The sequence below is a fragment of the Gekko japonicus genome, unplaced genomic scaffold (genome assembly GCF_001447785.1).
Source record: "Gekko japonicus isolate JY-2015 unplaced genomic scaffold, Gekko_japonicus_V1.1 scaffold906, whole genome shotgun sequence".
NCBI classification, from domain to species: domain Eukaryota; kingdom Metazoa; phylum Chordata; class Lepidosauria; order Squamata; family Gekkonidae; genus Gekko; species Gekko japonicus.
The window spans coordinates 154,099-168,415 of record NW_015166451.1 but is presented as its reverse complement, the minus strand read 5'-3'; the positions used below and the strand labels follow the sequence as shown (position 1 = coordinate 168,415).

The following is a 14,317-nucleotide window of genomic DNA, read 5'->3' as shown; positions in this document are numbered from 1 at the left end:
GAGGGAGAGCATGGAAACACTTTTTTTTTACTGTTTAAGAGCTAAGGAGGCACTTTAGGTTTTTATGGACATGACCACCCAAACTTTCTAACAACATTATGGCAGAAAAGAGGACGAGACTTCAGAGCAGCACTGATAGAAAAACAATGATGAACACTTGAAAAATGCAGGTTAGAGCATCTACATCTTAGAAGCTCTGAAACTGTGTTTATCAAGATATAATACGGTACTGTTTGCAAAATATGTGGTTCTATTCCACTTAGGGTAGGGGAGAGGAAATAAAAAAATCTTTTTTCCCCAGTATGGAAAAGGACAGGCTCCTATACAAACACTCCCCTCCATACTACTTTAAGCCCCAGTGGAAAAAAGACAGGTTCAGTACAGGAGCCTGTCTTTTTCTCCACTGGAGCTTAAGGTAGCACGGAGGGCAGCATTTGCAATCAGGAAATGGTGCAAGGGGGAGAGCCAGCCTGCAGCCCCAGTCCATCTTGGGTCTCCATAGCTGTTCTTTCAAAAGAAACATCTTGAGCTCCAGTCAAGGAGCTCCAGAATTATCTGTCCCAGACAGAGGCCATCTGGGAAAGTGAAAGGTGGCAACTGTACTTCTCCACACCAACACTCAAGATTAATGCCTCAGCTCAGTAAAAGAATGTGTGTACATATACGGTATATGCACTTGTGTGGGCGTTCACTGTTTGACCAAACTTCTTTTGAGGTTGCTTACTTATTAAGATTTATAAACAAGATGTAAGAAATAAAACAATACTTCCATAATAGCCAACATCTGACCCAACTGTGAAGGACAGACTGACACCAGCAATGGCAAATCTGAGGTTTTAGAATTTTTTGCTTGCAAACAGCATCCTCTGCCCCAAACCTATTTTGGGGCACGCTTCTGGGCCTGAAACTTTGCATCAAGCATTGAATCAACTTCCTTCACCTAAAGAAAATATATCCTCTAATCATATCACTTACTAGCAAATAGGATATAGACAGGAGTCATTTCCTGCAGGAGCGCACAGGAGCGGAGCTCCAGAAGTAAAGAGCCCAGGGGGCAGGCACATAAAACAAGCCCCACCCTCTGCTCCCAGCAGCCCTCAGTCAGAGCAAGAAGCAGCCAGGTAAGCTGCAGAGCCCCCCCCCGGGGCCCTGGTCCAAAACAGCACCTTTAAGCAAGTTTTATTCAGGTACAAGCTCTCCCTCCTCTGTGAGGACAGATCTGCACGTCCCCCCCCCCAATAGCTAGCAATCCAAAACAGTCCAGTGGAGCCTGAGCGGTGGGTGTTACCTTCTGACACACTTCCGATGATGTCAGGGGGTGTGGCATATGCAAATAAGTTATGCTAATGAGTTATGCTAATGAGATCCTGCACCTCTTTTTCTACGAAATGACCCCTGGATATAGATATTCTGCAAACAGGACATGTATTTTTCAAAACCCATTTATTCAACAATTTTAAAAATCTGTTTACCTCATTGGTTTCTGTTCCATCTGTCTTAACATACATAATGCGATAACCGTTCACTTTTTTAGAAGCATGATCCCAGGATACCTTAGCCGAACTGTGTTCAATATTTGAAAACCTCAAGTTCCGCGGTGGGTTTAAAGGCACTTGAAGAGAGAGGAGAAAAGTTCAAAATTTCGAGGAGAAAAGTTCAAAATCCTGAACACTTTTTCTTTTGTTTTTCTTTTCTTTCAATAGCTCTTAAAAATCAAGACAGGCAGTTTTAAAGGCCCCTAAAGCCAAAGCACTTGAGTTCAAGCGGAATTCAAATCTGAAGTATCTCCGCCTCTCTCAAACACCTCCACTGCTTTTCCCTTGCCAATCCTCATGCCTGGAACGGCCTCCCAGAGCACCCGTACAATGCCATATTTCTCATTTCCTTTACGTTTCTCCTCAAAGCCCACTCTTTCTGTGAACTCTTCGGCACAACACTTCACTCCCACAAAGGCCTCAACGACATTTTACGCTTCAACACGCGTTTGCCACAGGGAACTGCAGCCATACTGGACTCCAGCATTCCAAAGCAGCTTTTAATTTTTTTAAAAAATGATCACAACTGTTCTTATAGGCAGTTAGTATGTAGTTTGCTTCTCAGACAAATAGGGTTGCCAGTTCTGGGTTGGGAAACAATCCGAGATTTTGGAGGTGCAGCCTGAGGGGGGCTGGGGAGGGGAGGGGCCCCAGTGTGAAATAATGCAACATACTCCACCTTCCAAAGCAGCCATTTTCTCCAGGAGAACTGATCTTTGTAACTTAGAGACCAGTAGGGCTTCCAATCCCCCGTTGGGGGCAGGGGATCCCCTGGCCTGGAGCCCCTCCCCCCGCTACAGGGCTGTCAAAAATGGGGGGAATGGCCGCTTGGCACTCCATTATACCCTCTGGAGACTGGTCCCCATAGGGTATAATTGACAATTGCTTCAGGGTTTTTTTTCCTGTTTCTTCAGGTGTTTTGCTCCCTCTAGTGGTCACTTTGATATTATATTGCTGTATTTGCTGCATATTAGAATCATAGATTGTTAGAGTTGGAAGGGACCAGGCAGGTCATCTAGTCCAACCCCCAGCACTCTGCAGGAGCATAGCAGAAAGATAGCCCTACAACGTACCCGAAAGATGGCCATCCAGCCTCCACTTGAAAACGTCCAGTGAAGGAGCATCCACCACCTACCGAGATATCTGGGGCTTGGTTGTGGCACTGTGCCCTCAAAGCTGAGTTAGTGTGAGCTAGCTCATAGTTTGTTAGCCTCCAGCTCACAGATTTTTGGCTAGCTCAGGAAGGATGGCTCCAGAGCAAACTAATTTATGCAGTAGCCAAATTGCTTGCTCACAACTTTAATGCCAGTTGCTCACAAAGTACAATTTTTATGAGCCCCAAAAGGAGGTGCCCCCATCCTCCATTATTTCCTATGGAGGGAAAGCATTTAGAAGGAATGTGGCCCCTCTAAATATGAGGGCCAGAACCCCCTTCTGGCTTGTCAGCCTCACTGGGCCAACCCTAGTGACATCACAAAAGTGATGTCACATCCTTGCTCCTGGCTCCACCCCAAAAGTCCTCAGATTTTTCCTGAGTCGGACCTGGCAACCCTAGAGACCAGTTGTAATTCCAGGAGATCTCCAGCCACTACCAGGTGACACAAAAAACAAACTGGAGATACACACTGCAGGTGAAGCAAAAAAAAAGGAAACTGTGTACTAAATAAGAAAATATACTTAAAGCCAGGGGTCATTTCCTGCAGGAGCACACAGGATCGGAGCTCCGGCAGTCAAGAGCCCAGGGGGCAGACACATGGAACAAGCCCCGCCCCCTGCTCCCAGCAGCCCTCACTCAGAGCAAGAAGCAGCCAGGTAAGTTGAGGAGCTCCCCCCGGCCCAAAACAGTTCAGTGGCGGGGGCAGACACCTGGAACAAGCCCCGCCCCCTGCTCCCAGCAGCCCTCACTCAGAGCAAGAAGCAGCCAGGTAAGTTGAGGAGCTCCCCCCGGCCCAAAACAGTTCAGTGGCACCTTTAAGACCAAGTTTTATTCAGGTACAAGCTCTCCCTCCTCTGCGGGGACAGATCTGCATGTCCCCCCCCCCCCAATAGCTAGCAATCCAAAACAGCCCAGTGGAGCCTGAGCGGTGGCTAATAAGTTAGGCTAATGAGCTCCTGCACCTCTTTTTCTACGAAATGACCCCTGCTTAAAGCATATATGAAATACTTCAACACAATCAGAATCCAGAATATATCTTTATATCATTGTTACCAGACTCTAAAGTTTCCATACAATGTGCAATACCCCATTCAAAACAGAGTCTATCATAAATATAAAGCTGTTAACAAAATCAATCTATGGCGTTCAAGCAGGATACGCCTAGAGAGAAAATAGAAAACAGTCTCAATATATTCCAAGAAAATGCAATTTCTGATATGAAAGCTTTCTTCGAATATATTGAGACTGTTTTCTATTTTCTCTTTAGGCGTATCCTGCGTGAACGCCATAGATTGATTCTGTTAACAGCTTTGTATTTATGACAGACTCTTGTTTTCAATGGTGTATTGCACACTGTATGGAAACTTTAGAGTCTCATAACAATGCTATAAAGATATATTCTAGGTGCTGATTGTGTTGAAGAATTTCATATATAAGTATATTTTCTTATTTAGGACACAGTTTCCTTTTTTCTTTTTCTTTTTGTACTACCAGGAGACTGGCAACCCTCCAGACGAAACTCACCTTCAGTTTTGATAGTATATCGTTTAGTACTGGAAACAACTTTGGATCAGAATACTTGGATTCCTTTATACTATCACAGAGTATGTGCCAGCCAGGAAACTTACAATTTTGGACATAATATTGTAGGACAGGGGTCCCCAACCCTTTTTCAGCCTATGTGCACCTTTGGATTTTGACACAGGGTGGAGGTTTTTTTTTTTGGGGGGGGGGTGTTGTTGTTCAGTCGCACAGTCGAGTCCAACTCTTCACGACCCCATGGACAAGATCATACCAGGCCCTCCTGTCTTCCGCCGTCCTCTGAGGTTTGCTCAATTTCATGTTCGTTGCATCTATGACACTGTCTAACCATCTCATCCTTTGCCGTCCCCGTCTTCTTTGACCTTCAATCTTTCCCAGCATCAGGGTCTTCTTCAGTGAGTGCTCCCTTCTCATTGGGTGGCCAAAGTATTTGAGCTTCAGTTTCATTATCTGGCCTTCCAGGGAACAGTCAGGGTTGATTTCTTTTAGGATGGACTGATTTGATCTTCTTGCAGTCCAAGGGACTCTCAAGAGTCTTCTCCAGCCCCAGAGTTCAAAAGAATCTATTCTTCGGCACTCGGCCTTCCTTATGGCCACAACCAAAAAATGGCTGTCTCAAGAGGCAGAGCCACACAAAGAGAGAAAAGCCCGTGGGCAGGGGAGAAGAGGGATAATTTTTAAAAATACACTAGGAAATAAGAGTGAGAGAGAATAAAACAAACACTGTGGTGGCAGGCGCCACTGAAACAATGCTGTTTTCATCCGCATAGCCAGCTGGATCTTCAGTGGCCAATCAGAAGCCCTGCTGGGCAAGAGTCCCACCCCCTTTATAAAAACACTTGGCGGATGCCGAGAAAGGAGTCAGCAGGCGCCACGGCACCCTTGGGCACAACACTTGGGGACCCCTGTACTGGGAAGTCTTCCAACATACACATTGTAGAAAGGTGATTCCGGACACATTCCCAGTGAAATTTTGCCTTTGGGAGAGATCAGCAATCAGGGGTGGGTGGGTAAGAATACACTGTAGAGTCTGGAACACAGAGGTATGGCTGGCAAACAAAATGCAGACAAATTAAACAAGGGCATCCTGTCAGCAGTGGAAGGCAAAGCAATTAAAGTTAGGAAGGGGGGGATAAAGCTCATAGCAAAGCTACAAGACCTTCTCTGGGACGCATCCAAGACCAAGAGAGCAAGCCCAAGGAGGTCTACTCACTCAGGCCTGCTCTCAAGGAAGTGTTCATAGGATTGCAGGCCATATTGCAGGCCATAGTGTATATTAAGAGCGTTCACTGTGATTATTTTTATACCTTATGATAATGATCAGTGGTATGGGTGGTTTTGACGAAAACCTGCATATGGTTGCAAACACCAGTGGAAGGGGTATTTCCCCTGTCTTCTCGGTTCCCTATAAAATGCCTCCAGGAATAGGGCTCTTTTGCATTCTCATTTTTTGACACTTGTGTAACCCAATTGCTTCAGGTTCCCCCCCCCCCATTTCTTCAGGTGTTTTGCTCCCTCTAGTGGTCACTTTGATATGATATTGCTGTATTTGCTGCATATTAGAATAATAGAATCATAGAATGTTAGAGTTCGAAGGGACCTGGCAGGTCATCTAGTCCAACCCCTTGCACTCTGCAGGAGCATAGCTGAAAGATAGCCCTACAACATACCTGAAAGATGGTCGTCCAGGCTCCACTTGAAAACGCCCAGCAAAGGAGCATCCACCACCTCCCGAGGCAGTCTGTTCCACTACTCAGCCACTCTTACAGTTAGGAATTTTCTCCTGATATTTAGCCAGTAACGACTCCCTTGTAATTTCCACTCATTAGATCTAGTCTTGCAATCTGGAGCAAGAGAGAATAGATCCGCTCCATCTTCTACATGACAGCCCTTCAAATACTTGAAGACTGCAATCATGTCCCCTCTAAGCTTTCTCTTTCCCAACCTAAGCATACCCAACTCTTTCAGCCTTTCCTCATAATACTTGGATTCCAACCCTCTCACCATCCTGGTTGCCCTCTTCTGGACACGCTCGAGCTTGTCAACATCCTTCCTAAAATGTGGTGCCCAAAACTGGACACAGTACTTCAGGTGAGGCCTGACGCCAGGTGAGGCAGACTCCAGGTGAGGCAGACTCCAGGTGAGGCAGAATAGAGCGGAGCTACTACCTCCCGTGATCTGGACACAATGCTTCTGTTCATGCATCCTAAGATTGCATTAGCTTTCTTCGCAGTCACATCGCACTGCAGGCTCATGTTTAGCTTGCGATCAACCAGAACACCTAGATCCCTTTCACAAGTGCTGCTGTCAAGCCAAGTCCCTCCCATTCTATATCTGTGCCTTTAATTTTTTGTACCTAAGTGTAGGACTTTGCACTTATCTCTATTGAAATTAATTTTGTCTCAGCCCACTGTCCCAGCCTATCTAGATCATTTTGAATCCTGACTCTGTCTTCTTCAGAATTTTAAAACTGCAGGGAAATATGCAAGAGATTCAGTGATGTAATATTGAAGCAACCACTAGCAGGAGCAAAACATGTGCATAAAAGGGGGGGGGGGAAGCAATATGGGCTTACAAGCAATGAAAATGAGAGAGCGGCAGAGCCCAATAGTCTACGCAGAGTTTAAAGTGAGAAGTTCCTTTTCAAGCATGTGAAACCCTTTTTAGGGTTTTGATTTCAGAGCTCGCAGAGGCACACAAACTACATACGTGTCGTTTCTTGTCCAGTAAGGGGATCACTGGCTTCTTCTCCAAACATTGCATAAACTGTGACTGTATATTCCGTATTAGGCAGCAATCCCTCCAGCTCAATATCTCTTGAGTTCTCTCCAACTTTCAGCTGCAAAATGCAAAACAGTTCATAAATACACCTTTACCACCGGAACATGTCGCAGAAAATGACAACTAAAATGATCTGTGGATGGGAACACCTTCTCTACAAGGAAGGGCTAAAGAGTATGAGGTGTTTCAGCTTAGAACAGTAAGAAGACTGGATTTGGGAGGGGGTTGACAGAGGTTTAAAATATTTATGCACAGAGTGTAGAAAGTGGATAAGAGAGAACCTCTTCTCCTTTTCTCATAAGGCTAGAATTTGAGGGTTACCCCCAGTGTTCTCTCTAAGCTGAGTTAGTGTGAGCTAGCTCACAGTTTTTTAGCCCCTGGCTCACACATTGTTGTCTCTGCTCAGGAAGGAGGGCTCCAGAGCAAACTAATTTATACAGTAGCCAAATGGCTCGCTCACAGCGCTAATGCTAGTAGCTCACAAAGCAGAATTTTTGCTCACAAGACTCCACAGCTTAGAGGGAACATGAGAACCTCTTCTCCTTTTCTCATAAGGCTGGAATTTGAGGGTTATTACCCCACAAAGGTGATGGGAGGTAGACGCGGGACGGATGAAAGGAAGTTCTTCTTCTCTCAGAGTGACTTGTGGGATTCACTACGATGCAATGTAGTCATGACCACTTATTTTTTTTGTTTTGGTTTTGTGCCATCAAGTCGCAACTGGCTTATGGCAAACCCCTAGGATTTTCAAGGCAAGAAACTTTCAGAAGTGTTTTACCATTGTCTTCTTCTGCGTACTGACCCTGGTATTCCATGGTGGTCTCCCATCCTATTTCCCACAATGGTCAGCACCCTACTTCCCATAGTAGCTAAACAGATGCCTCCAGGAAACCCACGAGCAGGGCATGGTGAATAGCCCTCTGCTGCTCTGTCTGCAGCAACTGATGCTCCGAGGTACACAGTCTGGGAAGGAGGATGCTGAATGAGGTGGACCTCTGGTCCACCCAGCAGGTCTCTTCTTATGTTCTTGTACCGATTAAATAGTACATGTAGAGGAAGGGGAAACGATGGACTTCCATGTAAAGGAATGATGTATATTTACAGTGAGATAAGAACATACAGTAAGATAAGAAAAGTGGAGCTGCGGTGGCTCAAGTGGTTAAGACGCTGAACTGCAGGCTGTGGAAGGTCGGTAGTTCAGCAGTTCAAGACCCGGGTGCCGCATGACGGAGTGAGCTCACGTCTCTAGTTCCAGCTCCTGCCAACCTAGCAGTTCAAAAGCAAGAAATTGCAAGTAGATAAATAGGTACCACTTTGGTGGGAAGGTAACAGTGTTCTGTGCGCCTTGGTGTTTAGTCATGCCGGCCACATGACCACGGAAACATCTTTGGACAGCGCTGGCTCTTCGGCTTTGAAACGGAGATGAGCACCGCAACCCTAGGGTCGGATTCGACTGGCTTTCGAGCAAGGGAAGCCTTTACCTTTACCTTTTTACTGATTAAATAGTACATGTAGAGGAAGGGGAGATGATGGACTTCCATGTAAAGGAATGATGTATATTTACAATAAGATAAGAACATTCCAGTGGGGCAGCTGAGTTAGTCTGTCGTACCAAAACAAAAGAGAAGTAGGGCAGCGGTACACATTCATGTGGAGCTGATTCACAAATGATTTTCCCCCCAATTGGGCATCAGTCCCACACATCTGTCCTACAGCTTGATTATCATAAACAATTTGAAAGTGCAACAGTACAGTCCTCTATAGTTACTTTGTTTAAACCCATTAATATCACTTGGCTTAAACAGGAGTAGCCCTGTGCGGAACTGCAAGTCGATCAACTCGCTTCCCCACAAAGCAGAGGCTTCCAGGGCAGATCTTCTCTGTTCTGCCGCCATCTTGTATTCTTGAAACAACAGATGCCGCTTATCCTGTGCAGAGTGGCATCAAGGCGGGGCGGGGGGGGGCAAATCATGAGGCATAAACACGGGACTGGATCCCCCCCTTGGGGGCCAAGCAATGGAGCTAGAAGCAAGTTATAGGGGGGGAAATGGTGGGCAGGAAATATATTAAGCAAGCAGTTATTTTCCTCCAGTTTGGTGTAGTGGTTGAGTGCGCGGACTCTAATCTGGGAGAACCGGGTTTGATTCCCCACTCCTCCACTTGCACCTGGCTGGATGGGGAGGCAAGCCATAGTTCTGGCACAGCAGTTCTTGAAAAAAAAGAGCAGTTTCTGTCAGAGCTCTCTCAGCCCCACCTACCTCACAGGGTGTCTGTTGTGGGGAGGGGAAGGGAAAGGAGTTTGTAAGCCGCTCTGAGACACCTTTGGGTAGTGAAGGGCGGGGTATAAATCCAATCTCCTCCTCCTCTTCTTCTTCTTCTTCTTCTTCTTCTTCTTCTTCTTCTTCTTCTTCTTCTTCTTCTTCTTCTTCTTCTTCTTCTTCTTCTTCTTCTTCCACAAACGGCCCCCTCTTGACACCACATTGCATAGGAGAAGCAGTAGCCAAAAAAGTGAATTAAGGTAGAGGCAGAAAGGGTAATTCTGTTCCCGAGACATACAAGCTCAAGCTTATCTAACTGGAAGTCTATAAAACTCTCTACTGTGAAAGGATGAAGGCGCCCAGGTATAACACCTCTAGGTTTCATTGACATATGTGGCCATGTCATGTTCTTTTTTTCATTTTTACAGCTAGAAATATTTCTCAAAATGGCAGCTGGAATAGACATATTACAGAGAAGCTGGGAGGCAGCTATGATTAATGCGGTAAAAATTCTTTCAATAGGGTGAGGTCCAGGTACTGTAAATGCAATTTGCAATTTAAAATGAATGCTGTTGTCCCCTTGAGCATCTTCACTGGGCGTTGTAATCATAATAATGACTGGCTTGTTTTTTAAAAATAATCTTTCTATAGGGTGAGGTTCTCGGGCTTGCTAGGATCAGCACGTTTCCAGTAAGGGGTACCTGCCCATTGCTGTAAATCTTGCAAAGAACAAAACACAAGTCTCTGCGAGTCCCTAGAAAGTTTCAGCGCTCTTTTCACTACCTTGAATGACATTTAAGTCTTCTGACTTGAATGGATACAGAAATATAAACTTCACAAGTAGAAACCGGGATGGGAAATGGTTGGCTTCCAAAATTTTCTTAGGTGGGCTGCCGAAATCAGAATCCCTGTCATCCACGACAGATGTTTTAAAATTACAGCGCAAACAAAGGTGTCCTCAGGTTTGTTTAATGGTGAAGGCATAATTAATAGTAAGTGATCCTGAGTAGATATTCTTCATAAATGCCTTGCAGGATCAGACCGAAGTCCTGCATCCTTTGCAGAGGTAACAGCAGCCACCAGAAGCCAAGCAGTGAAATAGGATTTTGCCAGTGTTCTGTGGTCTACTTTTTGCCCATCCTTGGTTTAGATGAATGGTGGAAAGTGCCATCAAGTCGCAGGCAACTTATGACAACCCCGTAGGGTTTTCAAGGCAAGAGAGGAACAGAGGTGGTTTGCCATCGCCTGCCTCTGCATAGCAACCCTGGGCTTCCTTGGTGGTCTCCCATCCAAGAACTAACCGGGACTGATCCTGCTTAACTTCTGAGACCTGATGAGATCAAGCTAGCCTGGGCCATCCAGGACGAATGGATTAGTATTAGTAAGCTGTTTCATTGAGGAGAAATGTTTTCTTTTCCCAGAAAAATACACAAGCATTTCAAAGCAAGGATTCATCGTGACTTTACTTAACAAACATGCAGAATTACAGAGACCTGTAGACTGGACGAGAGAATGACAGTTTTGAATGACACCAAGCACCCTCACCTCCTTTTCATCTGCCGCTAGCCCGTCAGTAAGAGGAGCATACAGAACCATATACCCAGTTGCGCCTGCTACTCCATTCCACTTCACTTTCATGCTGCTGTGTGACACGTCGTACAGCTCCAGATCGGAAGCCATCGGTAAAGCCACTGCAGTGGGGAAAACAATACACAGTTGCCCGATAGTTTCTTTGAAAGGGAGGAAGGGCATTGCTTCTTCACCCAAAGAGTAATTAACACATGGGATTCAGTGCTGGAGGAAGTGGCGGTGGCGACAAGCACAGACAACTTCAAGAAGGGATTGGATAAACATATGGAGCAGAGGTCTATCAGTGGCTATTAGCCACAAGGTATAGATGGAACACTATGTCTGGGGCAGTGATGCTCAGTATTCTTGGTGCTTGGGGGGGGCAACAGTGGGAGGGCTTCTAGAGTGATGGTCACACTGTTGGACCTCCTGACGGCTCCTAGGTTTTGGCTACTGTGTGACACAGAGTGTTGGACTGGATGAGCCATTGGCCTGATCCAGTATGGCTTCTCTTACATTCATTGACTTCCTGTAAACATTATTCTCTTATAATAAACACAATAGATTTTGTCGGGGTTGAGCAACAAAGGTGACTGAGTGTTATCATTGGCAACACAGTCACTAAGAAGTCAGGGAAGAAGAGCAAGAATAATGAGGTACAGAGTGGGCTACAGGTATACCATGGAGCTGGCTGTGCCCATCAGAGTGTACTATAGGGGTTTTCTAACTTTCTATGTTCAGAGATCACTTCAAATTGACTGGTCAGTTTTAGAACTTTGGCACCCTGTGGTGGGTTTTGGGGCATATCCTATCATATATTTTCCATTCACACTGAGTCACTGGTTTAGCCTGTTGTGAATCATCGTCATGAAGAGATTGCCCTAGAAAGTGAACATGCACTGAATCACTTTCAACGTCAGTCCATCAACATCAGTATTGTCTACTTAGACTGGCTACGGCTCTGCAGAGTCTCAGGCCATGTACTAACAGATCTTTTTAACTGGAGATGTGAAAGACCTCTGTCTGAAAGCCTGGAGAGCTGCTTCCAGCCTGAGTAGGCAATACTGAATGGGATGGGCCAACAGTCTGACTCAGTATAAAGGCAGATTCATGTGTGTTCATGTGAGATACCAGAGACTGAACCTGGGACCTTTTGCATGTAAAGCAGATGCTCACAGCCTCATCCCAGCTTTCTCTCAAAGATGCAACCCCTGTTGGTAGCTCAAGGGGGTCCTAAGTGTGATTATAGGATACAGGGCCAATACTGGATGCACAGATGACCAATCGTCTGGTCGGAATCTACCATGCATGGGACCAAAACTCAGTTGAACACTGACCCAGTGAGCCACTCGCTGCAGAAATAATGGTCAAAGGGCTCTGGCAAATACAAAGAAGGATGGACCCACCTTGCTGAAATAATAATAATAATAATAATAATAATTATTATTATTATTATTATTATTATCCGCTCAGGGCAGTGTACACCAACTAAAATAATACAATTAATGTTAAAATAACAATTTGCACATAATAATATCATAAAATACCATGTAAAAGCAGAGAGATCAGATTTTAAATCAGTCCGATGTCTAATCAAACGTCCCATCAGAACCAGGCCACTAAAGGGTGATTGGCCGAAATCATCACCAAAAATAGGGTTACTGATGAAAATGTCCTCTTTTTGGGTTGGAAGGTTAGGAATATTCCTAATTAGTAGCGATGATCACAGCTTAAATAGCGGGGGTATTTAAAATGAGATCTGTCGTGGTGATCACTTGTTTGAAGTAGTCAGTCGGGGAACAGGTCCTCTCTTTTGCTTTTCAAATTATGGTAACCCTAACACTTCTGTGTGTCCATAAAGTGCTGTTTAGTCACCGCCAATTTATTGCAATCCCATAGTGTTTTCAAGGCAAGAGATGTTCAGAAGTGGTTTCCCATTGCCTGCTTCGGTGTAACGACCTTGGTATGCCTGGGTGGTCTCCCATCCAAATATTAACCAGGACCGAACCTGCTTAGCTTCTGAAATCTGACGAGATCGGGCTAGCCTTCACTGTATATTTCCCCTTATACTTAGCTGTATAATGTCTGAAGTCTCACACATACGTAAGTGTATTTACTGCAGCCGGCAACTGCGGTGCTCAGTCAAGACTGTGTTTAATGTACTCTGTACACAAATGTGTAGGTTTTCATACTTGCAGTTAACTTTAATCTGTCACCATCCTCCCAACCAAGGTCAAATATGTAAACTGTAATTTTCCCCACAAACTCTCACTGGCACCGTAAAGAAAACACGTTACCTGGAGTGATTAATATTTACATATTTCAGAGGATTTCTTTATGACACGCTCGGCAAAGATTTGTTAGAACAACACTTCCAGACATTCCGCCTTGGGCTCAGAAGATGGGCTTAGTCAGAACTTGAATGAGAGTGACTTCAAAAGCACACCAGATGCTTTAGGAAATGATGTTACTGGGTCAGTATGCCGCATTATTAACACCCAGTCAGTCATTAACCGATTCCTAACCGGGTTTGGTCACACATTTGCTTGGAGAGTAATTCTTTGATTTCTAGTACAGTACAGTAGTCATGCATGGCTGCGAGAGTTGGACTATAAGGAAGGCCGAGCGCCGAAGAATAGATTCTTTTGAACTATGGTGCTGGAGAAGACTCTTGAGAGTCCCTTGGACTGCAAGGAGATCAAATCAGTCAATCCTAAAAGAAATCAACCCTGACTGTTCCCTGGAAGTCCAGATAAAGAAACTGAAGCTCAAATACTTTGGCCACCAAATGAGAAGGGAGCACTCACTGGAGAAGACCCTGATGCTGGGAAAGATTGAAGGTCAAAGAAGACGGGGACGGCAAAGGATGAGATGGATAGACAGTGTCATCGATGCAACGAACATGAAATTGAGCAAACTTCAGAGGACGGCGGAAGACAGGAGGGCCTGGCGTGATCTGGTCCATGGGGTCGCGAACAACAACAACATCAAGTACAGTAATTGCAATGTTAATGTGGTATCGTGGCTGGAGATCAGAGAACAGATCCCTGTTCCTCTCCATCAAGCTCACAGGATGACCTTGGGCCAGTCGGGCTCTCTCAGCCTGACCTGCTTCCCAGGGTTACTGTGAGGATAAAACAGGGAGCAACCCTTATGCGTGCTGCACGAAGTTTAAACTAAGGGCAGGAAGGTATCAGCTAGATATTAGGAAAAACTTTTCTACAGTAAGAGTTGCGCAACAGTGGAATCAGCTGCCTGGGGAGGTGGTGGGCTCTCCCTCACTGGCAGTCCTTAAGCAGCGGCTGGACAAACACTTGGGGTGATTTCCCACAAGCGCTGCTCCGCGCTCACTCCTCCCTTTTGCCCCGATGGTACGTGTCAATTTCACACAAGCTGCTGCGCGGCCGCATTTTGCCCCGCAGCTTCGTGCGATTTCCCCCGCCTCTACTCAATCCTCAAAAAACAGGACTGAGTAG

At 45.4% G+C, this 14,317-nt stretch overlaps 1 protein-coding gene across 1 annotated transcript in view; it reads right to left on the bottom strand.

Moving 5' to 3' along the window:
• Positions 1–14,317, bottom strand: part of COL14A1 (collagen, type XIV, alpha 1) — a 193,140-nt gene that overhangs the window by 115,326 nt on the left and 63,497 nt on the right. The window contains exons 11-13 of the mRNA XM_015412024.1: positions 10,818–10,963; positions 6,943–7,072; positions 1,473–1,612 (exon numbers count right to left, since the gene is read on the bottom strand). Of these exons, the coding sequence (XP_015267510.1) occupies positions 1,473–1,612; positions 6,943–7,072; positions 10,818–10,963 (416 nt within the window). The remainder of the gene's footprint in view (positions 1–1,472; positions 1,613–6,942; positions 7,073–10,817; positions 10,964–14,317) is intronic.